At 61.3% G+C, this 23,573-nt stretch overlaps 2 protein-coding genes across 4 annotated transcripts in view; one reads left to right on the top strand and one right to left on the bottom strand.

Annotated features, from left to right (window-relative positions):
* The first annotated feature begins 4,576 nt into the window (after positions 1-4,576).
* Positions 4,577-22,553, top strand: LLGL1 (LLGL scribble cell polarity complex component 1). 2 transcript variants are annotated; one of them, XM_086686179.1, is made up of 23 exons: positions 4,577-4,736; positions 8,230-8,327; positions 10,501-10,582; positions 10,670-10,800; positions 11,752-11,910; positions 11,990-12,152; positions 12,237-12,372; positions 12,697-12,751; positions 12,914-13,068; positions 13,163-13,386; positions 13,582-13,649; positions 14,730-14,883; positions 14,957-15,061; positions 15,770-16,062; positions 16,393-16,540; positions 16,802-16,955; positions 18,948-19,243; positions 19,757-20,021; positions 20,208-20,322; positions 20,520-20,632; positions 20,915-21,035; positions 21,190-21,269; positions 21,876-22,553. In XM_086686179.1, the coding sequence occupies exons 1-22, from the start codon at positions 4,656-4,658 to the stop codon at positions 21,266-21,268; spliced, it is 3,195 nt and encodes a 1,064-aa protein (XP_086542305.1). In that variant the 5' UTR covers positions 4,577-4,655; the 3' UTR covers position 21,269; positions 21,876-22,553. The 2 variants fall into 2 exon arrangements, with proteins under 2 accessions (XP_086542305.1, XP_086542306.1); XM_086686180.1 differs by lacking the exon at positions 4,577-4,736 and adding an exon at positions 7,778-7,914.
* The window catches only part of FLII (FLII actin remodeling protein), a 15,462-nt gene continuing 14,410 nt past the window's right edge, over positions 22,522-23,573 (bottom strand). For both annotated transcript variants that reach the window (XM_025920433.2, XM_025920434.2), the window contains exons 27-30: positions 23,421-23,527; positions 23,222-23,327; positions 23,038-23,103; positions 22,522-22,954 (exon numbers count right to left, since the gene is read on the bottom strand). In XM_025920433.2, coding sequence (XP_025776218.1) covers positions 22,820-22,954; positions 23,038-23,103; positions 23,222-23,327; positions 23,421-23,527 — 414 coding nt within the window. In that variant the 3' untranslated portion in view covers positions 22,522-22,819. The remainder of the gene's footprint in view (positions 22,955-23,037; positions 23,104-23,221; positions 23,328-23,420; positions 23,528-23,573) is intronic.

Raw genomic sequence — 23,573 nt, 5'->3', positions numbered from 1 at the left:
ACACCCTGAGAGCCAGCTTCATTCACCATGAAGGATGAGGTGCTCACTCCTCTCCTACCCCTGGGCCCGGACTCCCCAGTGACCTCCCAGTCGACTCCCCACCCGCTTTTCTCCCTCATTTCCTTCCACCCCGGGCCCTGCCCACCCCCAGCCCACACTCCACTCCAGGAATCCTAGGGCTGCCTGGCCCCCGGGGGAAGCAGCCAGGAAGAAGCTGCGTGTGTGGTTTGGGCAGCAGAGGAGGGTCGTGGCCTCGGCCGGGATCTGGGCCAGCTCCTGGAAGGCAGGGCCTGCCTCCCTCAGTCAGGTTTTCCTCCCACCCCCTCGCTGCCCCTACTCTGCCTCCCTTTGGGGCTTTCCCATGTCACCCTTCCCTCCTTCCCTTCTTAGGTGGCCTTGGGCAAGTCACTTCTCTACCCTTAGCTTCCATTTACTGTCTGTAAAGTGGGATCTTCCTTTGTACCTCCCTCCAGCGTGGCTGCAAAGATACAAGCAGATAAAACACAGATATGGCATTTATTGGGGCGTCTGCCTCTGAGGAAGTCCTTGATGCACGCCAGCCTGGCTCGGGGATACCCCTGTTACCCACCAGCTTCTCCACATGCCGTCCACCACCATTTCCTATGAACTTGACTCCTAAACAATGTGGATGATGATTATTTGTGTTTTATATTAAAAAACATTTTTTTAATGTTTATTTTTGAGAGAGAGAGAGCACAAGCAGGGGAGAGGCAAAGAGAGAAGGAGGCTCTAAGTTGAGCTATCAGCACAGAACCTGATGAGGGGATGAACTCACGACTGCGAGATCATGACCTGAGCCAAAGTCAGACACTCAACCGACTGAGCCACCCAGGTGCCCCATTGTGTTTTATATTTTTAATAAAATATTTCAAACACACTGAAAAATACTTAAGCTAACAGAGAAGCCACAAGAACACCTACCACACATATTAACATTTTGTCTTAATGGCTTCAGATCTTTTTAAATATGTATGTTTTAATGTGTTAAATACCTACTGTGTGCCAGGCACTGTTATGGGTGCTGGGGACACAGCAATGAACAATGGCATTAAAAACCACCAAGACCGTATTAGGGAGCTCATTCTCAAGCTGGAGAGACAATATCCACATAAAGAAGTCAAATAGGGGGGCGCCTGGGTGGCGCAGTCGGTTAAGCGTCCGACTTCAGCCAGGTCACGATCTCGCGTTCCGGGAGTTCGAGCCCCGCGTCGGGCTCTGGGCTGATGGCTCAGAGCCTGGAGCCTGTTTCCGATTCTGTGTCTCCCTCTCTCTCTGCCCCTCCCCCGTTCATGCTCTGTCTCTCCCTGTCCCAAAAATAAATAAACATTGAAAAAAAAAATTAAAAAAAAAAAAGAAGTCAAATAGGTAGTGAGTGGGAAGAGGTCATCAGAAGAATCAGGCAGAGAAGGGCATCAGGAGTAAGGGAAATAGGCTTCTTTGAGCAAATATAATTTAAGTTAAAAGTAACTTACTTCTGGCTTGTTTGTGAGGGGTTTGGCTAAGTGAAAACCTGGGGGCAAAGTGTTCCAGGCAAGGAATCAGTAACTGCAAAGGTCCTGAGGCAGAAGCACATCCAGCACATTTGAAGAACAGTGAGGCAGCCAGCGGGTCCTAGGGAGAGTCCTAAAAACAGGTGGCTCACTAGGTATAGAACCTGCCCCATGCTTGACTCCTACTTTGAATCATCTCATTTAGTCCACAGTCTATTTTACAGAGGAGGAAACTGAGGCCCAAGGTGGACAAGTGTCTTACCTGGGGTCATCCAGTTAGCAAGATGTCTTGGGGTTTGAAGCCAGACCGGAGTCTCATTTTAGAGCTGAGTGCCCTGGAGGAGCCCTAGGAGGAGGCGGGAGAAGGGAGAGGCCACCCCACCCAGGAAATGCCTAGAAGGGAGCAATCCACCCCTGGCCTGAGGTTGACCCGAAGCTGGGAGATCCAAAGGAGGAAACTGCTTTCCCTTCAGTGCTCCCAGGAAGGTATGGGGGTGCCTGAGATCATTGAAGATCCTGTGCTCAAGCCCTTGCCTGGGCTCCCCTGAGCCTGTTTCCTGCATCAAGTGATGAGCCTAGTGGCCTGGCCCTATTGCCTTGGGCTATTGTAGTAATCACAGGCCTGTTCCCAACCAGGCTCTTGGGGGAGGGGAGAGACAGAGTCATTAGTGCCCCAGACCCTCCCAGCCTGGGATGGTACCTTCTCCGGTGCCATTCATGGGCTGGGCAAGTCTGCCCAAGTCTCGGTTTACCCGTTTGTACTTCCGTGTACCCATTTAACCCCCTTCAAACTGATCAGATGAGGCCAAGCTGGGCTTGAGTCACCCGAGAAAGGGCTGTTTTAAAATCCACATTCTGGGGGCTCACTCCAGGGGCATTCACATCTGGGGGACCTAGAATCTGCATTGTTAACAAGCATGGGGGTGAGTTCTGACACCATGAACGCCTCCTTGCCATGGGACCCTTCTCTGTCCACCCCCAGGTCTCTCTTCCTGTGAAACTTGTCATGCATTACAGGTAAGCTTGAATTTCCCCCTCCCTCCAGGACACCTCCTTGGGCCAGATGCCACTTCTGGGCTCCCACAGCCCCCGTGCGTCTCCCATCATGGTACAAGGTGGTCACGGTTTCCACTCAGCCCGGTCCCCCACCCCCTGCAATTGTGAGCTGGGGGTGTGGTGGGGAGGCAGGGCTGCTTACTGCCTGATGACTAAGTCCCCTTTCAAAGACAGACAGATGGAGACTGAGGAGGGCAGGGACTTGCCCAGGGTGATAGAGGGGAAGAGCTCAGATAGCAATTAGCAAGAACTCTCTGAACTGCTAACACTCAACATGGCTCTTCCTGTCTGCCTGGAGCTTTCTAAGGGCTTTACAAGTCCTAATTCAATTCATCTTCACAACAACCCTTTGAGGTAGGTACTAATAGTCTCCACATTTTCACAGGTGAGGAAACAGGCACAGAGAGCTTAAGTAACTGGCTCCAGGCCACACAGCTTGTAAGTGATGATGCCGGGGTTGTAAATTGACAACGCTTCCCTTTGTGAGGCTCTCGTTTTGCAGAGGAGGCAACTGGGGCTCAGGGCTTATCACTCAGCCAGTGGCAGGGTGGCAGGGACCAGAACCCAGGCCTCTGAGTTGCCTGAGCTGCCTGTGTTGGGGGTGGGATGGGCAGTGGCCAGAGGGATCTGACCCTTCTGTCCAGCCAGCTCTGCCCACAGCTCGGGTCAAAGCTCTCCCCTGGCCTTTGCCCATCTATCTTAGCTTCCTCAACTGTAAAGTGGGGAATACGGCTTCCTCCGCCCTCACCCGTAAGTTGAGAGTGTGAAGTCATTTGAAACTAGGAAAGGCTTGGGAATAGTGCCTACCAGAGTAGGTGCTCCTAAGATTGGTTGTTCTGATCACCTCGCTGCTCCCCCACCAGCTCCTCTTCCAGATGCAGCCCCAAGGGCGTGGGCGGGCCGGGGAGCGGTGCGGGGGGGGGGGGGGGGGGGGGGGGGGGCGGAGATGGCCAGGCCCCTGTTGCTTGGCAGCTACCTCAGGGTCAAAAGTCAGGCTGCTGCTGGGGTTGGGGCCGGGTCCACCTGCCCCACCGGGGCTTCTGGGAACTCCTCCGTTCTGCCCAGCCCTGAGCCCCGGGCAGCCTATGATCCTCAGCCTTGGAAGGAAAGGTTCAGCCTTGAGGCCATCGTCCAGATGAGAAAAGGCGGCCTGGGAGGTGGGTGGGGACAGGCCGATTGTCCCTCCGAGAGTGGAGGCGGGGTGCAGCTTTGTTTATACACTGTTCCCTGAGCAGGGGAGGCCCTTCCCCCATCTCGGAACAGCCCAAATCCAATCTCAGGATCGTCCCAAATGCCACTTCCTGAGGAAGGGCCTCTTACTTACCTGCCCCTGTCTTTACCTGATGGCCCTCCTAAGGATCCGGTGCTGCCACACGTAGCCTTGGAGTTTGGATGCTGAAGGATGTGTAGGAGTTCCCCAGGGGCTAGGCGCTGAGGAGGGCATTCCTGACTGACCACCCAGCCAGGGTAAAAGCATGGTGGGGGAGGTGTTCTGGCCCACTGGGGTACAAAGCGGTGTCCCGTGAAACTGTAAATATAACTTGGCAATCACTAGACCATAGCGTAGATGGGGAAACTGAGGCTGCGGGGGTCAGGGAATTGCCCCAGTCAGAACTCTCCTGGCTTTCGGGACGGGTCTGCCTCATTACCCGAGTAAGCACGTCGCTCCTCGTTGGAGGAAGGAAAACGCCTCCTCCAAGTTCGGGAACACTAGCCGGCCCCCTCCAAAGCTCGTCCCCAGCCGCCCACGCAGGAGGCCTGGCTCAAGGACTACAAGTCCCGGCAGGCCCCACACCGCAGCGCATGCTCGGCGAGAGTACCTTCGCGAGCCCTGCCGAACCCGGGGGCCCAGTCTTCCCCCATTGTCTAGCCCGCAGGGGCGGGGCGGGCGGCGTATGGGCACACCTATTGGTCGGGCAGCACATCGGTTGCGCTCTGCGCCCGCCTCCGTGCAGGCCCCGCCCCGCGCGCCCGCGCCCGGGCCGCCTGGCGCCCCGCCCGCGCCTCAGGACCGGCGGGGCCGCGCGGCGCATCCTGCGGGCGGCGGCGGCGGCGGCGGCGGGCGCGGCGCCGGCAGCCGGACGCAAGATGATGAAGTTTCGGTTCCGGCGGCAGGGCGCCGACCCGCAGCGCGAGAAGCTCAAGCAGGAGCTCTTCGCCTTCAACAAGGTGCGGCGGCGGTGGCGGCGGTTCGGGCTGGGCAGGAGGGGGCGGGCCGGGGGCCCAAGCCGGGGGCCCGGGGGCCGGAGCCACGTCGGGCTCGGGGGGAGGGGGCGCCCAGCTGGGGCGGGGCGCGGGGGCCGGGACGCGCGCCCCTCTTCGGGCCCCGCTTCTCGCCTCTTTCCCTGCTCCACTCTCGGACTCTGGGTGGGTCTGGGTCTCTCGCTGACTTTCCGAGTCAGCTTGTCCGGGTCTCTGTGGGCCTCACTGGCCCTGGCTCTGCAGGTCTCTGTCTACCTGGGTCTGTGTGTCTCTGTCTCTGTACGACTCTTTGCCTGTCTCTGGGTCTCTGTCCCTGTCTCTGCCTGTGATCACCTCCCTATCCTCAGCCTATGCCTGTGTGTCCGGGGAGTGGGGGGTGTCTCTACCTCTGTCTCTGTGTATCTCTGGGTACCTCTTCTCTGTCTCCCTTCATCTCTCTGTCTCTGCATCTGTGAGTCTTTGCCGGTCTTTTCTTGCGTGTGTCTCTGCCTGCATATGTCCCTGTACAGTTGCTAGAACTCTCACTCCGACTCTCACTCTCTGTCTCTTTATTTCTCTTCCTTTGGGGGCTCTCGGAGCCCCTGCTCAGCCCCGAGGGCAGCCCAGGGCCCCAGTTTGTTTTTCTTTTGCACCCAGGCCAGTGGGGAGGGGTGAGGAGGAGAGGCAGATGTTGGGGGGTGGGGCTGGGAAATCCCTTCCATGTTCCTCTCCTTCCTTCCCCCGAGGCCCTAGGCTCTGCCTTGTGGGGCTCTGACCTGCCCTGTGCTGCTGGGGGCTCCAAGGAAGATGCCTGGCTTTGTACTCAACTACCCTTCAGTGTGTGGGGCCTCAGTTTCCCTTGCTGTGAAATGGAGCCACCTGGTTGTGGGCTTTGGCTCCCTGTATCACATGGGCCGGCTGACCTGCCTTTGAGCCAAGGTGGAGGTGGGGGGGTGGAAGGTTGCTCCTTCCTTTCTCTTCCCAGGTAGGGCAAGAGGGGCCATGGGAAAGGGGCTGCCTGGAGCCCCCACCTCCTCCCACCCTTGTTCTGATGTGTGGTAGATCCAGGCCCCAACCTTTGCCTTGTTAACTTCTCCTGGGGTGTTGCTTCTGGCCTCAGTTTTACTCCAAACCTCTGATGCACAGCCCTTCACTGCTCTTGGGGATTAGAGTTGTTATCCCCGTCACACAGGTGAGAAAATCGAGGTTCAGAGAGGGGTGACGTCTGACTTGTCAAAGTCACAGAGCGAGTTGGGGCACTTTGTCCTTGTGTCCCCTTGTCGACAGGATTTGACTTTAGCCTTGAGGGGCAGGGATTTTTGGAGGGACTGCTGTGGTCCTGGGCCAGACTCAAGGACACTCTCGTCCAGGAGAACGCTCTGGGGTGACTGGACCTGCAGTGGCTGAGGTGGGAATGTCTCTCAGGGCAGGCAAGGTTTCCTGGTGATGGGGAGGCTGCCAGGACCTTCAGACTTGGCAGCTGAGCACTTGCCAGGGGCCTGAGGGGCCCAGAGGGGAGGCTGGTGCCCAGGGTCTCCCAGATGGCCCCCTTCCTATGCTGGGTGGCTATGAGGGCGAAGCCCTGGGAGGCGAGAGAATGATGGTGGCGACAGGCATGTGTTAAGGTGTCACTTCCTTGAGTCGGGTGTGAAGAGGAGAGGTGGTGGAGAGGCTTGGCTCCGCTTGGCTGGCCCTGGGTTGGTGGAAGCCGAGGGCTCCCTGCTAGGCAGAGTGAGGCCCCATTCTGAGTGGGCAGCATTGGCGGGAGGGGTGTGGTTTGGGGCAAGGGGCTTGGTCACAAGAGGAGGTGGTAGGTGATCACTAGAGAATAAATAGGTCCCACATTCCCAAGCGATGGCAGGGGAGTCAGAAGCAAGCCTGGACTTCGGACTCAGTCTCATCTCCAAATCCCCGCCCTGCCCACAAGGTGCCTGTGGGATGTCCACTCTATGTCAGTTTAACAGATACTGAGCTCCTACTGTGTGCAGGGCCCCCTTCTAGGTATGGGGGACACCACAGTGACCAGAAGGGACAAGTGCCTCTTCACTCAGGATGCTCATGTACTTGTGGGGGAGACAGTGAAAAGCCAAAGCAAAAGAGTAAAACGTGCAGTAGCTTGGATAACAGCCAGTGCTGTAGATAAAGTAGGCTGAGGGTGTGGAGTGTGGGGACAGGGAGGCTGCTAGAGCAGGGTGGCTTAGGGAGGGCTCTGAGGAGTTGACTCCCGATCTGAGACCTGAATGGTGGGAAGGACCCCTCTTTGGGCAGTGCTGGGTGAAGCACGTTCCAGGCAGAGGGACAGTAGATGCAAAGGTCCTGAGGCAGGAGTCTGCCTAGTAAATTGGAGGAGAGCAGAAAGCCATTGGGCCTGGAGTCAAGTGAGCTGGGGGAGAGTGGGAAGAAGAGGACAGGGAGGGGTCAGGTGGTGAGGTGGGAGCTTGGAGAGGGTCCTGAGCAGAGGGTGGGGACTGGCTAGACACGGTCAGATGGTCAGATCTAGCAAACGTGTGGTGATGCTAGCGTGGGGGCGGGAAGGGAAGGGAAGCACTCCCCTCTACCCCCCAGCTAAACGGACTGTTCTGTCCTCAGGTTGGGCGCACTGCCCCTTGTGCCCAGATGGGAAACTGAGGCTTGGGGAGTACTGTGACTAGCCTGAGCCCATGCAGGCTGCATAAAGGGCTCAGTCCCTGTCTGGATTGGTGGAGGCCGGGGCTACAGGCCTGGGGACCAGGGTTTCTTCTGAAATGTGTGTCTTGCTGAGGCAGTGGTCAGGAGATACCTGGACCCACATGCGGTGTCCCACATTGGTGTTGAGGACAGTGGGTGGGGGCCCCTCCAGCCGGGCCTCTGGGGATGAGTAGAAGCTCCTTGGTGGATGTGGGAAAACCGAGGAAAGCACGAGTGGGTGGAAGGAAGGATCAAGAACCTGGTGGGCAGGGGTCTGTGCGGGGGGGGGGGGGGGGGAGGGGGGGGGGACTGGCCCTGCCAAGAGGAGTGGCCCTGGGGGAGGGGGAGGGTCAAGAGCCTCCACCTAGCTGATCTTGGGTGTTGCCCTCCGATCTCCATGTGGGGCCTGTGGGGAGTGCCAGGGACATCATATGAGACTACGGACAGCATGGCTGCTCGCCGCTAAAAGTGGGATGCAGAACCCTGCTCTGGGGGACAGGTAGGGTTGACTTTTGTGCCTGCACCCCGTTGGTCCTGTTTCTCTCTGTTGCCAGAGCCCTGCACACAGCGGGCCGGACACGGGTATTGAGAAAGACAGGGGCTTGGCAGGGGGAGGGCCTCTGCGGTGTGGACGGGACACGCGAACACCTGTTTCAGAGTTGAGGACACTGAGGCACAGAGCTCAGACAGACCAGCTCCAGTCCTGTTCTGCAGCTGCCATAGTCTGGAGGCTGCCTTGGGGTGGGACTCAGGTGGGCCAGGGGCGACCGTGCCTGTGCCTGTGCCAATGCCACTGCCCTCCCCTCCCCCGCAGACCGTGGAGCATGGCTTCCCCAACCAGCCCAGCGCCCTGGCCTTTGACCCAGAGCTTCGCATCATGGCCATCGGCACCAGGTCTGGGGCCGTCAAGATGTATCCTTTGGGAACTGAGGCCTTCAGGGCCCTTCGGAAGCTCCTGATTGCAGCTCCCTGTATGTGGGCTCCTTGGGCCGGGTGGGGGGGCAGGGGGGCTGGCCTGGGAGGCCGCAGTAGGCACCTCGATCCTGGCGGAGGTTGGTGGTGTGGCTTCTGCCCTGAGACTCTTCCTTGCGGAGATGGTTGGGGGGGGGTGGGGATGGGGTCTGCTTGCAGTGGTCACAGCTGTCCATCGCTGCATTTCAGCCAGCCAGTTACCTAGGCGACCCTAGCGTCGTTCCAGCAATTAATTGACTGGGGACACCAGGCCAGGAGGCTAACCACGCACGGTACCCAGCAAAGGTGTTGAGTGGGCCAGGGTTGCACAGTGGGCCTTGCCCTGGTGACTGGGCACACACGTATGCCAATGTGAAGACACGTGTGTTCGGCCGAAGGGCTGGGGGCAGTGCCAGGCTCAGCATGGTGAGCGCGGCGCGGCCCCCACCTGGATGCTGGCGGCTGCACAATGGGCCGTGTGAGCCGCACAAAGCGGGCATTTTCCTGCAAGCGCAGGGTGGGGGTGGGGTGGGGGCAAGCAGGCAGCTGAATGCTCCTTGCCTGCCATGGAGAACCCCACCCCCACTGCCCTCGGGGAAGCCCCTTGGGTGGGGAGACAGAGGTGTGGGGTCTGGCTGGAGGCGGCTCGGTGAGGGGTGCCCACCCTCACCCTTCCTCTTGGGACCCTCTGGCTCTCAGTACCCTCGTTGGGGACACTGGTTGGCAGAAGATGAGTCAGTGCCTGGAAGGAGGCAGGGTGGGGATGGGGGTCTTCCCACCCCAGGGCTGGGTGGCCAGACAGGGGTGGGCGTCTGGGCCTGTGGTCTGTAAGTTTGCCTTCTCCAGGGAGTGTGGCTGGGCCAGGATGCCCCTCCTCTCCCGTGGGCCCCTGAGGCACTGGTGGGGCAGGGAAGGGGGTGGGGAGGGGGCAGTGCCTGGACCCCGTGCCCCCAAGTCCCCACCTGCCCTGGAGGGGGCATGCACTTCCTGGCCAGCTCCCACTCCTTGTGGCGCTGGCCTGCCTCACAGGTATATTGTGGTCCCGAAGCCCTTTCGTCTTCTCAGTGCCCTACTCCACGAGACTCTGTTGGCCACTTGAGCTGTCGCTCCGTGGTCTCACGCACAGGCTCCTCCCGCTCACAAAGAACCTGATGTACTGGCGAGGAGACATCCCCGGAGGAAGCTGGGGCCCTCCTCTGTCCCCTCAGTCCTTCCCCCAGTCTACCCTAGCTCCCAGCCCTGGGTCGGGAAACTGAGGCTGGCCACAGAAGCCACCCCTCCCCCTCAAGGGTGGCCCGTCTCCTTGGCAACCCTGGTTCCCGCCCAGCGCTCCTGCCCTCTCTTTTGTCCCCTCTTCTGTGTTCTCCTGGCTCCTGCAGGGAATCCCAACTCTAGCTCCAAAGCAACCGGCTCCTGCGTTGTTGCTGGGCAACGCTGACCCCTCCCTAACCCTCCCTCCTGGGGCCCCCTCGGCCCTGCCCGACTGGTGTTGCTGTGACTCTGGCACTGACACCAGACACTTGAAGCGGGTCACCCAGTCTAAGCCTCTGCGGATTGTCTGTGAAATGGGCAGGCTGAGGCCTCTCCCTGGTCACAGTGGGGGCTGCTGGCTGCGTGCCCCAGAGGGAGGTTGGTTTCCTTGCCCATAGCCGGAGGTTGGCCTGGAGCTGTGGGAAGAGGCAGCCTGGACTCTCCTCTGCTCCAGACTTCCGTGCCCAGGCTTGGCCTGGCGTCTCTGCCTGTATGATCCGAACCTGGGGGGCCCAGCTCTTATGTACACAGACACACGCACACGGCTAACACAGGGCAGAACCCTGGCTGCCTGCCGGGCCTGGGCCAATTGTGTTGGGTATGTCTTTATTCTCACTTGCCCTGTATCAGCCCTACAAGGTGGGAGTGGGACTCACTAGCCCCTTTTACGGATGAGGAAGTAACTGACTTGCAGGAGCAGAGTGGAGCCTGCACGCTGAGCCTGGGGATATCTTGGGGGGATAGGACAGTGCTTCTTCAGGGAGGGGTCCCATTTGGACCTTGGAGGGCTTCTGGATAGGCAGGCCTGGTTGGGGCCCGTTGGAATCGTTCTCAGAAAGGAGGATCTCCCGTATCTGCTTCTGCCCTTGACCTGTGCTCTCAGCTACGGTGCACCTGGCGTGGAGTTTACCGGCCTACACCGAGACACGGCCACTGTTACCCAGATGCACTTCCTGCCTGGCCAGGTGAGCCTCCACCCTCACTGGCTCCCGTGGCCCCCATGCCCTCCCCATCCCAGGCCAGCCCAGTCTTGGTCTCTGCTCATCCACCAGGGCCGCCTCCTGACCCTGTTGGACGACAGCAGCCTGCATCTCTGGGAGATCGTCCACCACAATGGCTGCGCCCACCTGGAGGAAGCACTCAGCTTCCAGCCACCCAGTCGGCCGGGCTTTGACTGTGCCAGGTACCGGAGGACTTGGCTGGGGACCAGCTGCCGGGCGCAGGGGGTGGGAGGGGGAGCCTGGGGGAGGTTGTGGAAGCCAGCCTTGCAAAGGTGCTGTGGGGGTAGGAAGCCTCCCTCAAGCTAGGGTACGGGGTGGCAGGGTACCTGGGGCTAAGCCCGGGGCCCGGAGAGATGTGCCCTGTGGATTTTGCAGGTGTGAAATAGGGGGCTCTGGCCAAGTCTGAGGTGAGCAGGTAGTGTCCATGCTCTGGGGACCACTGGGGCCTTTAACAGTTTGGAGGGGGCGATGGGTGATAATGTACATGGGTGAAAGGGCAGCTGGGGGGCAAGGAGCATTGTCCCAGGCTGTATGAGGTGCCAGCAGGATGCTCCAGGGGTCGGTGGAGTGGGCCTAGACCCCCAGTGAGAGTGTAAGGGGCCTGTCGGTCTGGCTCTGCTGAAACAGAGTTGTCCTACTCCTTCTGGGGGCTGGGTGACACCCTCACACGGGGGTGGACTTCTGGGGCCTCCCATCCTCTGCAGGCCAGGTCCAATCTGGGGCCCTCCTGCAAAGTCAGGGAGACATCTTGAGGCTGGCGACAGGGTTCCTGGGTGAGGCTCAGGAGGGTTGTGTGTGTCCTAGAGCCCTTGGTCCTGGCCCAGGCACTGGCCTGGTTCCTACCTTCCTTCCTAGTGAGGGGGAGGGGTCGGGAGCCCGTCTCCAAGACCTGAGGAGCCTATTTTTATCCCTCTCCTTCCCAACATCCTGATGAATAATTGAGTGAGCTAATTGTGATGCCCGCAGCCACCACCTTCGCCTTCCCAGTGCGCCAGCCAGCCCACTCGATAATCCGGCCTCTATGAGCGCAGAGGGTCCATAATAAGCTGCCGGTAGCAGCCCAGCCCCCTCCACACCACTCCTCAGCGGGCGGACGGGTTTGCGCCCTCACCCACTCCCCTCATCCCTTGCAGTGGCCCGCTCAGCCTCGCCCGTGTCACGGTGGTCTTGCTGTTGGCAGCCGGTGACCTGGCGGCCCTGGGCACCGAGGGTGGCAGCGTCTTCTTCCTGGACGTGCCCACCTTGACGCTGCTCGAGGGGCAGACTCTTGCCCCGGACGACGTTCTTCGAAGGTAAGAGGCAGGCGGACCTCCCAGCAGCCTCTCCACGCCCGGGTGGTGCTCCTGCCGGCTCACCTGCGCCCCTCTGCAGCGTGCCAGATGACTACCGGTGTGGGAAGGCGCTGGGCCCCGTGGAGTCACTCCAAGGACACCTGCGGGACCCCACCAAGATCCTCATCGGCTACAGCCGGGGCCTGCTGGTCATCTGGAACAGGGCGGCGCAGTGCGCAGACCGTGTCTTCCTGGGGAACCAGGTGTGTGAGGGAGGCCGGCACCTGCAGCCGGGGCCCTCTGCTTAGGGCCCTGCTCACACTGCCCCCCCCCCGACCCCCCTGCAGCAGCTGGAGAGCCTGTGCTGGGAGCGCAGCGGCAACACGCTGGTCAGCTCGCACAGTGACGGCAGCTACGCTGTCTGGTCTGCGGGTGCCGGCGGCTCCCCCGTGACACAGCCCACGGTAGCCACCACGCCCTACGGTGAGTGCCGGGGAGGCTGAGGGCAGCCCTGCCACCTGAGCGTGGGGTTGACTGGGGACCCCGAGCTCAGGCACTTGGGGCTGCCCGGCCTTGGTGGGGGTACCCAGGAGGCCTTGTGTGAGGTGCCATGCCGAGCCACGTCCTCGAAGGTGAGGTTGCTGGGGGGCACGGTTGGGCAGTGGGCCTTCCCCTCGGGGTCAGGAAGCAGCTGTGAGGCCAGGATGATGGAGGCAGAGCAGGAACGGGAGAAGCTTGGAGAAATGTGACCTGGGGCCCTTCTGGTCCCTGTGAGCGAATGAGCCCGACACTGTCCCACCCCTCCAGGCCCCTTCCCCTGCAAAGCCATTAACAAGATTCTGTGGCGAAACTGTGCATCTGGGTAGGTGGGGAGCTGGTTCTCAGATGTGGGTTGGGGGCTGTGTCTGCAGGGGGGAGGAGGGTGGGCTCTGGGGCACAGGGATGTCCTGCAGCGCTCTCCCTGGGTCGGGCAGTGTGCACTTGGGGTCTGGGTGGCTCACGTGGCTCCCCGCCTGCCGTGCAGGGACCACTTCATCATCTTTAGTGGAGGCATGCCCCGCGCCAGCTACGGTGACCGCCACTGTGTGAGTGTGCTCCGGGCTGAGACTCTGGTGACGCTGGACTTCACCTCCCGCATCATCGACTTCTTCACGGTGCACAGCACACGGCCCGAGGACGGTGTGTGCCCTGCCCTCCCCACCCCATGCCCTGTGGGCCCCCCCCCCCCCCCCCCCCGCCCCATGGCTCTGCTCACCCAGCCCTCGCCCCGCAGAGTTCGACGAGCCCCAGGCCCTGGCTGTGTTGCTCGAAGAGGAGCTGGTGGTGCTCGACCTGCAAACGCCTGGCTGGCCTGCTGTGCCTGCCCCCTACCTGGCCCCGCTGCACTCATCTGCTATCACCTGCTCGGCACATGTCGCCAACGTCCCCGCCAAGCTGTGGGCCCGCATTGTGAGCGCCGGCGAGCAGCAGAGCCCCCAGCCTGCCTCCAGCGCCTCGGTGTGTGCCCAGGGCCTCCTGCAGGGGCGGGGACATGGGGAGGGAGGGTGTTGCCTGCATAGGCCCGGAGGTGGGGATGTAGCAGGTGTACACGGGGAATTCAGGCAGCTTGGGCCCCGGGTGCCATGCTGAAGGTGAGGAGAGAAGGTGTTTGTCCTGACCTTCCGCTTCCACATCTCTGCCTCCCTCTCCCAGAGCTGGCCCATCACCGGGGGCCGGAACCTGGCCCAGGAGCCATCACAGCGGGGGCTACTGCTGACTGGGTAGGCAGACACATGTGTTCCATGGCCAAGCACAGGTGTGACGTGTGCGTGTGTGTGTGTGCGTGTGTGTGTGTACGCGTGTGTATTTGGGCAAATGGAGCGTGGTGCGGCCCATGCAGGTTCAGGAGAGCCCATCCTGGGCTGGTGGGTACTGACCTGCCTGGTGACTCAGGCCCCAGCCCTGGTGGGACCAGGCCATTCCCCTCTCCTGCAGGGTGGATTGGGATGAAGCCTCCCTAGGCCCTGGTTAAAGGCCCCGCCCTGCCCTGCCTTTTGGTCTAGAATTGAGCTCCACCCACCCGGCCTGCCCTGGGACCGGAAAATCTGGGCTGGCCCACGCTCATCTGCCCAGGGCAGGTGCTAGAGAGCCCAGTCTGGGCCTGGCGGGCGCTGACGTGCCCAGTGACTCAGGCCCCAACTTCCTGCCCTGCCCCTGCCTGTGCTGGGACCCTCAGGCCTCTGACTCCAGTGTCCCCTATCCTGCTTGAGAGCTCCTAATCATGGCTTTGAGAGCTTTTGGAGGTATCCCAACCAGCCCCAGAGACTCACACACCTTTTCTCGCCCTGGCTCTGGGCTCCCACCACCGCCCAAAGGTCCCTGACGTGGGCTCTGCAGCTGTGTCCTGAGGCTGCACCCCAGATTTGTCTGCTCCTGCCCCCCGCTTCCCCTCCCTGCTTCCTCCCAGCCTCCCCAGGCTTCCTGCTGCTCTGCCTACATGGCTGCCTCATGCCTCATGATCCTTCTGCTCTGTGGCTAACTCCCGATCGCTTTTCCTGGATGCGCCCGTAGTCCTCTGTTCCCTGCATTATCTCCTCTGTCATCTCCTGCTCATCACACTGGTGATTATTTCCATACCTTCTCACCCTGTTTGAGGGGCCCCGGTGCATGTGGTCTGGCATACTGTAGGCACTCAAGATGTGTTTGCTCTATACAGTAGATGCCTCCTGTTTGCTGTGTGCAGTGGGAGTCTGGTCAGTGCTTGGCATATGTAGTAGGTGGTCAGCGCGTGGTCACTGGATGAGCAGGATGGGGGTGGTGCACGGGGACCCGGGGTGGGCCTGATGTTGCCTTCCCTACAGCCACGAGGACGGCACCGTGCGCTTCTGGGATGCATCTGGTGTGGCCTTGCGGCCGCTCTACAAGCTCAGCACAGCTGGCCTCTTCCAGACAGACTGCGAGCACGCTGACAGCCTGGCCCAGGCCGCTGAGGATGACTGGCCGCCCTTTCGCAAGGTAGGCCCTGCCCCGGCCCTGGGGAGCCGGGTCCCAGCTCTGCCCCATGTCATCGCTCCATCCCGCCCCGCAGGTGGGCTGCTTTGACCCCTACAGCGACGATCCTCGGCTCGGCGTGCAGAAGGTGGCGCTCTGCAAGTACACAGCCCAGATGGTGGTGGCTGGCACTGCAGGCCAGGTAAGGCGGAGGTGCCCCAGGCTTGGGGTCTCAGAGGGCTTTCTGGAGGAGGTGGGCCTGACCTAGAGGGTCTAGTGGAGTGGTGGGGGACGCACATGGGCAAAAGCCCGGAGATGGGAATGGGGCTGCAGGTGGGGCTGGCTGCGGTGAGGCCAGCCAGGGAGGTGGAACCTCTAGGAGGCCTGGAGTCCAAGCTCTGGCCGCCGGGAACCACACCAGGGGCGGGAGCACGGGTGTTAGGTGGGCACTGAGAGTGGGGACCAGCAGGTCTGGGTCGCTGCCGTGCCCCAGCACTCAACACGGTATATGGGGCTCAGTGGGTAATTACCGTTAAATGAGAGACAGGCTAGTGGGGGGTGCTTTGCTCCAAAGGCCAGTGGGTCTTGGTGACTGCTGTTCCCCTGTCACTCGTGCAGTATGCAGAAGGTGCTCAATGTATGTTCATTGCTAAAGGGAGAGAGACTTGCAGGGGTGGGATATTGTGCTTCTGGAAGGCAAGGACCAGCTGGTCTTGGTCACCATTGTGTTCCCCAGTGCTCAGTGAAGGCCCTGGTATACACTAGGCTTTCAGTGAGTGCTTGTTAAGCGGATTAACGAGAGACAGTACTGGGACTGGCCTAACGGTGGCTTTGCAGGCTCAGGTGGGGCCCGGGTAGTCCTGTCCTCCACACTGACCCCTCCCCCACCCTGCCATGGCTGTGTTTTCAGGTGCTGGTGCTGGAGCTAAGTGATGTGCCATCAGAACAGGCGGTCAGCGTGGCCAGTGTGGACCTCCTCCAGGACCGAGAGGGCTTCACGTGGAAGGGCCACGAGCGGCTGAGTCCGCGCACAGGGCCACTGCCGTGGCCCGCTGGCTTCCAGCCCCGAGTGCTGGTTCAGTGCCTGCCACCAGCTGCTGTCACCGCTGTCACGCTCCATGCCGAGTGGAGCCTCGTGGCCTTCGGTACCAGTCATGGCTTTGGCCTCTTCGACTACCAGCGCAAGAGCCCTGTGCTGGCCAGGTGTGTGTGTGGTGGGCCTGGTGAGCGGGGGCTGTACTTGCACCTGGCCCCAGCCTCCTGTGAGACCTTTGGTGTCTCCCCACACCTGTCTGGGCCTCAGTTTCCCCATCTGAGATGTGACATGGTGCAGGTAGGGCGACCTTAAAGCTGCCTTCCCCGCTGGCAGCTCTGTCCTTATGAAAAGTGCTGCTGGTAGAGTGTTAAGCGCCCCCGGCTGCTGGGTTCGAGGGGCAGAGGGGCTCCGGCTTCCTGAGTCACGGGGCCGGCAGGAGCGCGGCGGCTTCTCCAGGAGTCCGCTCCGTGGCACAGCTGGCACCTGCCTGCCCCCAGGTGCACCCTGCACCCCAATGACTCCCTGGCCATGGAAGGGCCGCTGTCCCGGGTGAAGTCGCTCAAGAAGTCTCTGCGCCAGTCTTTCCGGCGCATCCGCAAAAGCCGAGTCTCGGGCAAGAAGCGGGCCGCTAATGCCAACAGCAAGGTGAGGCGGGGCTGCGCTGCCCGGATGCCACCTCTCTGCCTGCTGGGGCCAGGCACAGCAGTGGAGCCTCAGCTCCGAGAGCCAAGTGTCTGTTCCCTTCAGTAGCCCCGGCCCCTGGGCCCCCCTCCCATCCCCACCCCCCACCCCCCGCCCGCCCTGCTGATCAGGATGAGCCGGGGAAGGTGCTGGGATGTCGGCACCAGGCTGTATGGGAGCAGAGGGGGTTGGGGAGGCGGAGTTCTGGAGGCCGTGCCCCTCCAGTTGCAGGAGGCCAATGCGCAGCTGGCCGAGCAGGCCTGCCCCCATGACGTGGAGATGACCCCCGTGCAGCGCCGCATTGAGCCCCGCTCTGCCGACGACTCCCTCTCGGGTGTTGTTCGCTGCCTCTACTTCGCTGACACGTTCCTTCGAGATGGTGAGGCCAGGGGGACGGGCTGGGGGGATGGGCCTGAGCCGGCCATCTAGGAAACAGGGAAGGGTGGGACCGCGCCGTCTGGGAGGTTGGAAGGCACACCCTGTGCGCCGGACTGAGCTGGTGACAGTGCCCCGGCCACCCCAAGTGGTCCCCCCTGGAACTTCCAACTGTGAGGGGTTGGTGAGTGAGCCGGGCCTCTGAGACCTGAAGAGGGAGAAGGGAGCCCAAGATCTGGGGGAGGAGAGTGTGGGGGTCAACCAGCGCCAGTGGCTGAGGTGGGTATGTGTTGGGGAGATGACCCGGGCGTGGTGGCTGCAGAGGATGGGGAGGCTGGGGAGACGCTGGGTGCTGGCCACCTCACTCTGCAGTGGCGAGTGCCCTGAGTGGTGGGAGCCCCGGGACGGTCCTCTGCAGACCGATGTGGTCTGGTTTATTGACTGATTCACTGATGGATTTTTACCTCGTATCATGGAGAATTTTAACCATACACAACAACAGGAGTGCAGTCGCCCCACAAAGACAGCCAGCCATCTGCTGTTGCACCGTCCCCGCCCCACACGGTGGCTTTTAATAAATTTTTATTTATTTTTGAGAGAGAGAGAGAGAGAGAGAGAGAGAGAGAACAAGTGGGGGAGGGGCAGAGAAAAAGAGGGACAGAGGATCTGAAGTTGGCTCTGCACAGACAGCAGAAAGCCCAAGCAGAAAGCCCACTGTGGGGCTTGAACCCATGAAGCATGAGATCATGACCTGAGCTGAAGGCAGCCGCTTAACTGACGAAGCCACTCAGCCCCCCTCCCCCCAACACACACACACAGTGGCTTTTATCTTGCTGGAGCATTTTCAATGAATATCTGTACATCAGGACTTGAGTGTGTGTCTAACAGACATAACCGGCAGCCACGGTGCCTGCATCGCACCCCGCGGAACTGGTGCTGATCCAGTCTCTTGTCACACTCGGGCTGTGGTGGCTTTCTCCTTTCATCTCCAAAATGCCTTTTTATGGTTGATGTTGGGTCAGCATCTAGTCATTCTGCACTTGGTGTTTCACTGATGTGACTTTCAGGCTCTTGAATCCGAGCAGGGACCCCCCCCCCCTTCCAATGTCATGTATTTGTTGAGGATCTTTTATCCAGTGGATTTTCTGAGTCTGGACATGGTAGCCCCAGGCTCTTTACCTTGTTCCGCTGTCACCATGAGAAGGCTTATGGCGTTCAGGTTCTCAGCTGGCTGGGTGTCCTAGGTCTGGGCAACATTTTGAGTTGCTTATTTTCCCTGGGGTTTGGCTCCCCCTGGTGGTTGTTGCTGAGGCCACCGATTCATCAAGGGCACACAGCAGTGGCTGCTGGCTCCTGCTGGCTCCTGCTGGCTCCTGCTGGCTCCTGCTGGCTTCTTCTGGCTCCTGCTGGCTCCTGGACATTGAGCTGTGATTCTCCACCAAGGACCTTCCCCAGAGGTTCAGCCCACACAGGGAAAGCTGGCTAGACAACGTCCCGCAGGCCTCATTTCTTTCCAGCCCGGCCCCGAGGACTCTGCGTCTGGCTGTTGGGCCGAAAGCACACGGCGGGGGGTGGGCTGTGGCCAGCTGGAACGCATCTGCAGGGTGCGGGCTGGTTCCAAGTCTGTCAGTAAGACTAGTGATGGCATATGGTGAGGGGGTGTCAGGGCTGCATGGGGTGGGGGGGGGGGACTCTGTTCCTGAAATGGGGGCTGAGGGTACAGTGGGATGGGGTTGGAGAGATCAGGGTCTAGTTTGGGTGCCTGTTGACATCCTCGAGATGTCCTGGAGGCCATTCCCACTTCTGCAGGAGGGCTGTATATGAGGCCCCAAATTTCGTCAGTAATATAGAGAAGGTGCCTCGGGCCTGAGGCCCTCTGACGTCCCTGGGGAGGCATGGGACATGAGAGAACTGATTCCGGGGTATCTGGAGAGGAGGGGAGGAACCTGTATCATGCGGCCAACACCCCGCCTCACCAGCTCCCGTCGTCCCGCAGCGGCCCATCATGGACCCACCATGTGGGCAGGCACCAACTCGGGGTCCGTGTTTGCCTATGCGCTGGAGGTGCCGGCGACCACGGCAGGTGGTGAGAAGCGACCCGAGCGGGCGGTGGAGGCCGTGCTGGGCAAGGAGGTGCAGCTGATGCACCGTGCACCCGTGGTGGCGATTGCCGTGTTGGATGGGCGCGGCCGCCCGCTGCCCGAGCCCTATGAGGCCTCTCGGGATCTGGCACAGGCACCTGACATGCAGGGCGGCCACGCTGTGCTCATCGCGTCTGAGGAGCAGTTCAAGGTAAACCACCGTGGCGACCCTCCTGGCTCCCACCTGACACCGTTAGGCCTTCCAGGAACTCTGTCCTCACTGTGCTCCCCATCTGCTGAGACCCCCTGTCTGCCTGAGACACATGCCCCTGGACTAGCAGAGATGGCCCCTGGAGAACCCAGATGCTCCCTCAGCCAGCCACATCCCCCCAGGACCCTCCTGCCTCACCGAGTCCCTGCCAGGACCCTCTGAAGACTCCTCAGGGCTCTGTCTGGCAGGAACTCGTGACCTGAGTGGATACCAGCCACCTTACCCTTACAACCCAGTGTGACTGGTTTGGCCACAGATGGGGGTACCCTGGGAGGTTTCCTAGGTGAAGTCTGAGGAGAGGGTGCCCAGGCAGGAGGCCGCCAGGCGGCCGGGGCTGCAGGCCCAACTGGCAGGCTGGGTTCGGGGCGGGGGCTGGTGCCCGCATCTGGGAGGGTGGGCCCTGCGGGTGTGGACAGGGCCAGCCCCTTTCACCGGCCGCCCGCCTGCCGCCAGGTGTTCACACTACCCAAGGTGAGCGCCAAGACCAAGTTCAAGCTCACGGCCCACGAGGGCTGTCGGGTGCGCAAGGTGGCCCTTGCCACGTTTGCCAGCGTGGCCTGTGAGGACTACGCTGAAACCTGCCTGGCCTGCCTCACCAACTTGGGCGACGTGCACGTCTTCTCGGTGCCTGGCCTGCGGCCCCAGGTACACTACTCCTGTATCCGGAAGGAGGACATCAGCGGCATCGCCTCCTGTGTCTTCACGCGCCACGGCCAGGGTGAGGGGAAGGCTTCTTGGGGCAGAAGCGGCCTGAGCGGGGCTGGAAGAGTTTCTGGGGAGCGTCAGCAGAGGGGCCCCAGGGCGGGCTCGGGACTGGCCGGCACAGGCCAGGGGGAGGCCACTGAGGGATTGTGGTTGCAGTCACACCCCCTAACTGCACCCCACTATTCACCCGCCCACCCAGGTTTTTACCTGATTTCTCCATCGGAGTTTGAACGCTTCTCTCTGAGTGCTCGGAACATCACAGAGCCGCTCTGCTCTCTGGACATTAGCTGGCCCCGAGATACCACCCGCACCAGGTGCGTGGAAGGGGCAGCCCAGGGGGCCTTCACTAAGGCTGGTCTCATCCTCATGCTCAGATCCTGCGTGGAACAAGGGTGGCCCTCCCTCGTGTCACCCCGCTCTGGTCCTGGGCCCCAGGAGAGTGAGGGTAGGGTCTGGCACTTGAGACTTGAGGCGCCTGCTTGTGGCACCCATCGTGGCCTCATCTCTACAGCCACAGGCTCCGAGAGTCGCCCAAGCTGAGCCAGGCTAATGGGACCCCAGGCGTGGTCCTGGCCCCAGGGAGCCGCGATGGAAGCCCTGGTCCTGCCCGCAGCAAGGGAGCTGGTAAGGATGCTGGATGTGAAGTGAAAGTGGCAGGATATCCACGCAGCTGAGGCAGGATGGGGGGCAAGCCTCCGTAGGTGGCAGCAACCTGACAGAGGCTGGAAGCCTGGGTGGGGGGGCCAGGCCAGGCAGGAATGGGGGAGGGGGGTGGCGGTCTGCCTTCAGTCCCAAGTCTCACTGTGGGCTGGGTTTGGGTCCGAGTCAGGTCCCCAGGGGATGGAAGGTAGAGTGCAGAGGGTGCCCAGGTGGCCAGGTGGGGTCCCGATCATTTCCTTCCTGCAGACACCCCAGAGCCACCCGAGGCCACGCTTTCGCCCATGTCCATTGACTCGGCCACCAGTGCTGACACCACGCTGGACACGACAGGGGACGTCACGGTGGAGGACGTGAAGGATTTCCTGGGGTGAGGCGGGTGGGCGGGTCCACAGAGGGGCTGCCCTGGGTCCTCCCCAGCCTCCCTCTGTTACCCTCTGCCTGCCTTCTGTCCCAGTTAGGCACAGAGGCCCGAGGAAGGGCCAGGTCCCAGGACCCTCTGATCTCCGCTCCCCTCCCCACAGCTCTTCAGAGGAATCTGAGAAGAATCTGAGGAACTTGGCCGAAGACGAGGCTCGAGCCTGTGCCATCCTGATCAAATGAGGTGCTGCGGGTTTAGGGGCCCTGGGTCTGCCTGGTCCTTACTGTCTGACAGCCCTGATTTTCACGGTTCGGTACTAGAAAGGCTAGGCCGGCCTGTCAGCTCCTGGATGGCATGGGTAGTGTTTGGAACCAGGCCAGAGCAAACCACTTAGAGGTGGTGGCAGCTCGGGGCTCAGGGGCCGGTGTGGCCAGCCCATTTTGCAGAGATGATCACTCAGGCTCTTGTGGTGGGGTCCTGCCAGGTGAGCCTGGTGAGTGGGGCCTGGATCTGGAGCCCAGATCTGGGGCCCAGAGGTCTGCCCAACCTATTCGCTGCCCGGTGCCCCTACCCACGCAGCCTGGCCCTACGCCGGGCAGAGACCCCCACCCCCAAGCTCCCTCTTCATCTGCTGCCGGGGTTACTGCTGCCTCCTCCCTGGCCACGCCCTGGGCCTCAGTGGGCCCAGCGTGGTCAGTGGTCAGAGTCAGCAAGCCCACCTCTGGCTGTCCCTGCAAGACCCTTGCTCCTAATATGGGTGGGGTGGCCCTTTTGCCTGCCCTAGAGGGGGCACGGTGGCACTTTTCGGCTCCCTGGCTTTCTCTGACCCCTCTTCTCTTCCTTTACCAGGAAGGCCAGAACTGCTTGGCTACCCACTGCCCTTCTGGGAGCTGGGATCCAGGACCCCTGGCCCCTCCGCATAGACCCACACCTGCTAACCTACAGCCTCCAGAGGGACCTGCCCACCTCTGCCCCAGTGCGGTATGGGGGGTGTGGGCCCGGGACTCAGCCCAGAGCCTCTGGGGTAGATTCACCTTGGCCGCTCCAGTAGGCATTTGGCCATCTGGAAGCCAGGCGCTACAGGGCGAGGACTGCTGGGCCTGGCAAGCCCCATGCCACCTCCCACTCAGCACACCGTCCTTCCCTACTGCCTTTGCAAAGAATATTTTTCTAACGCCTGTGCCGGGCTGGACAGGCATTTCTAAAACTATTTTGGTACTTGCTCCTGGGCCAGCACCCATCCCCCGCCCCCCCAAGTCTGTGATGTGCGCATATATACGACTGGGAGTTCTGCCGGGCACCCAGGACTGGGGGCCCAGTCAGGGTGTGTGTGTGCGAGCGTGCGTGTGCGAGCGTGCGTGTGCGTGTGTACGAGGGTGGGGGGCGGGGAGGTTGGTCAGGATGGATTTCCCTGTAGATTGTACCTTGGGGTTTTTTTCCTGTCATTTTGTTAAAATTAGCGCTGTTTTAATATTAAAAATACTGATTTTTAATATTGAAAATAAAAGCATTTAATATCTCTTAAAAGGCAGCCACATCTGCTTTATCCCTGGTGGGGAGGAGGCGTCACACAGGAGCTCAGGAGGGAGGGACTCCAGGTGCCCAGACGCCTGAGGGCACCGGTCAGGGTCTCCCCGTCGGTGCTGCTGGGACTGTGGCGCTGGGGACTGTGGCGCTGGGGGTGGTGGCTGGAGCGGGGGCTGCCTCTGCTGGCAGGCAGTGGACGGACAGAGGCCCTTCCTCGCCCTGGCGTGGGGTCGCAGCGGGGGCACTGCAGGCGGGTGATGGCCGCCCTAGGCCAGGGCCTCGCGGAAGGTGCTCCAGGCGTGGAAGCAGCGAGTGAAGGCGTGCTGCTCGTTGCCCTTACGGACCAGGCGCAGGCGGCGGGTCTTCTCGTGCTCCTTGGATCGCATGTGCTGGATGTACACCTGACCGACAGGAGAAGGCGTGAGTCTTGGGCGGTGCACCGGGACCGCCAGGCCCGGCCCGGCCCTCCCCACCACCGACTCACCTGGCAGGCCTTCAGACTCAGCTTGATCTCCACCTGGCTTGTCTGGGTCCCCACCCACATGTAGACCTGTGGGGACAGCAGGACAGGTGGTCTCACGGGACCTGAGAGTACCCCCATTCCAGCCCTGGGTTCCCATCGACCAGCGGGTAGGCCCCTTGAATGGGCGGGGGGGCAGGGGGCTCACTTCTTGGCCATTGTCTAGCAGCATGATATCGTCATCCGCCAGGTCATCTTGGCAGAAATCAGAGCACTTCTCGGTCACGGCGAAGTAGCCCTTCTCATTGGAGCACCTGGAAGTCAAGGGTCAGGGAGAGGCTGAGGGTCGCAGGAGCCTGCCAGGACTGAGGAGGGAGCGCGGGGAGAGGTATGGGCTCTGGCCTCACCGGAAGAGCCGAGTGTGCTTCATGTATTCGGCATCACCGTCATAAGGCTTCTGTGCCCCGATGCCCACCCAAAAAAAGTTCTCGGGCTCCTCACCTTCGTTGATGACCTGTGGGGAAAGCGTCTGTCTGGCCCAGGTCCCCTGTCGGCCCTCA

This window comes from Puma concolor, chromosome E1 (assembly GCF_028749965.1).
Source record: "Puma concolor isolate L17-30 chromosome E1, mPumCon1.1.hap2, whole genome shotgun sequence".
NCBI classification, from domain to species: domain Eukaryota; kingdom Metazoa; phylum Chordata; class Mammalia; order Carnivora; family Felidae; genus Puma; species Puma concolor.
This window is presented reverse-complemented; position numbering and strand designations above follow the sequence as displayed.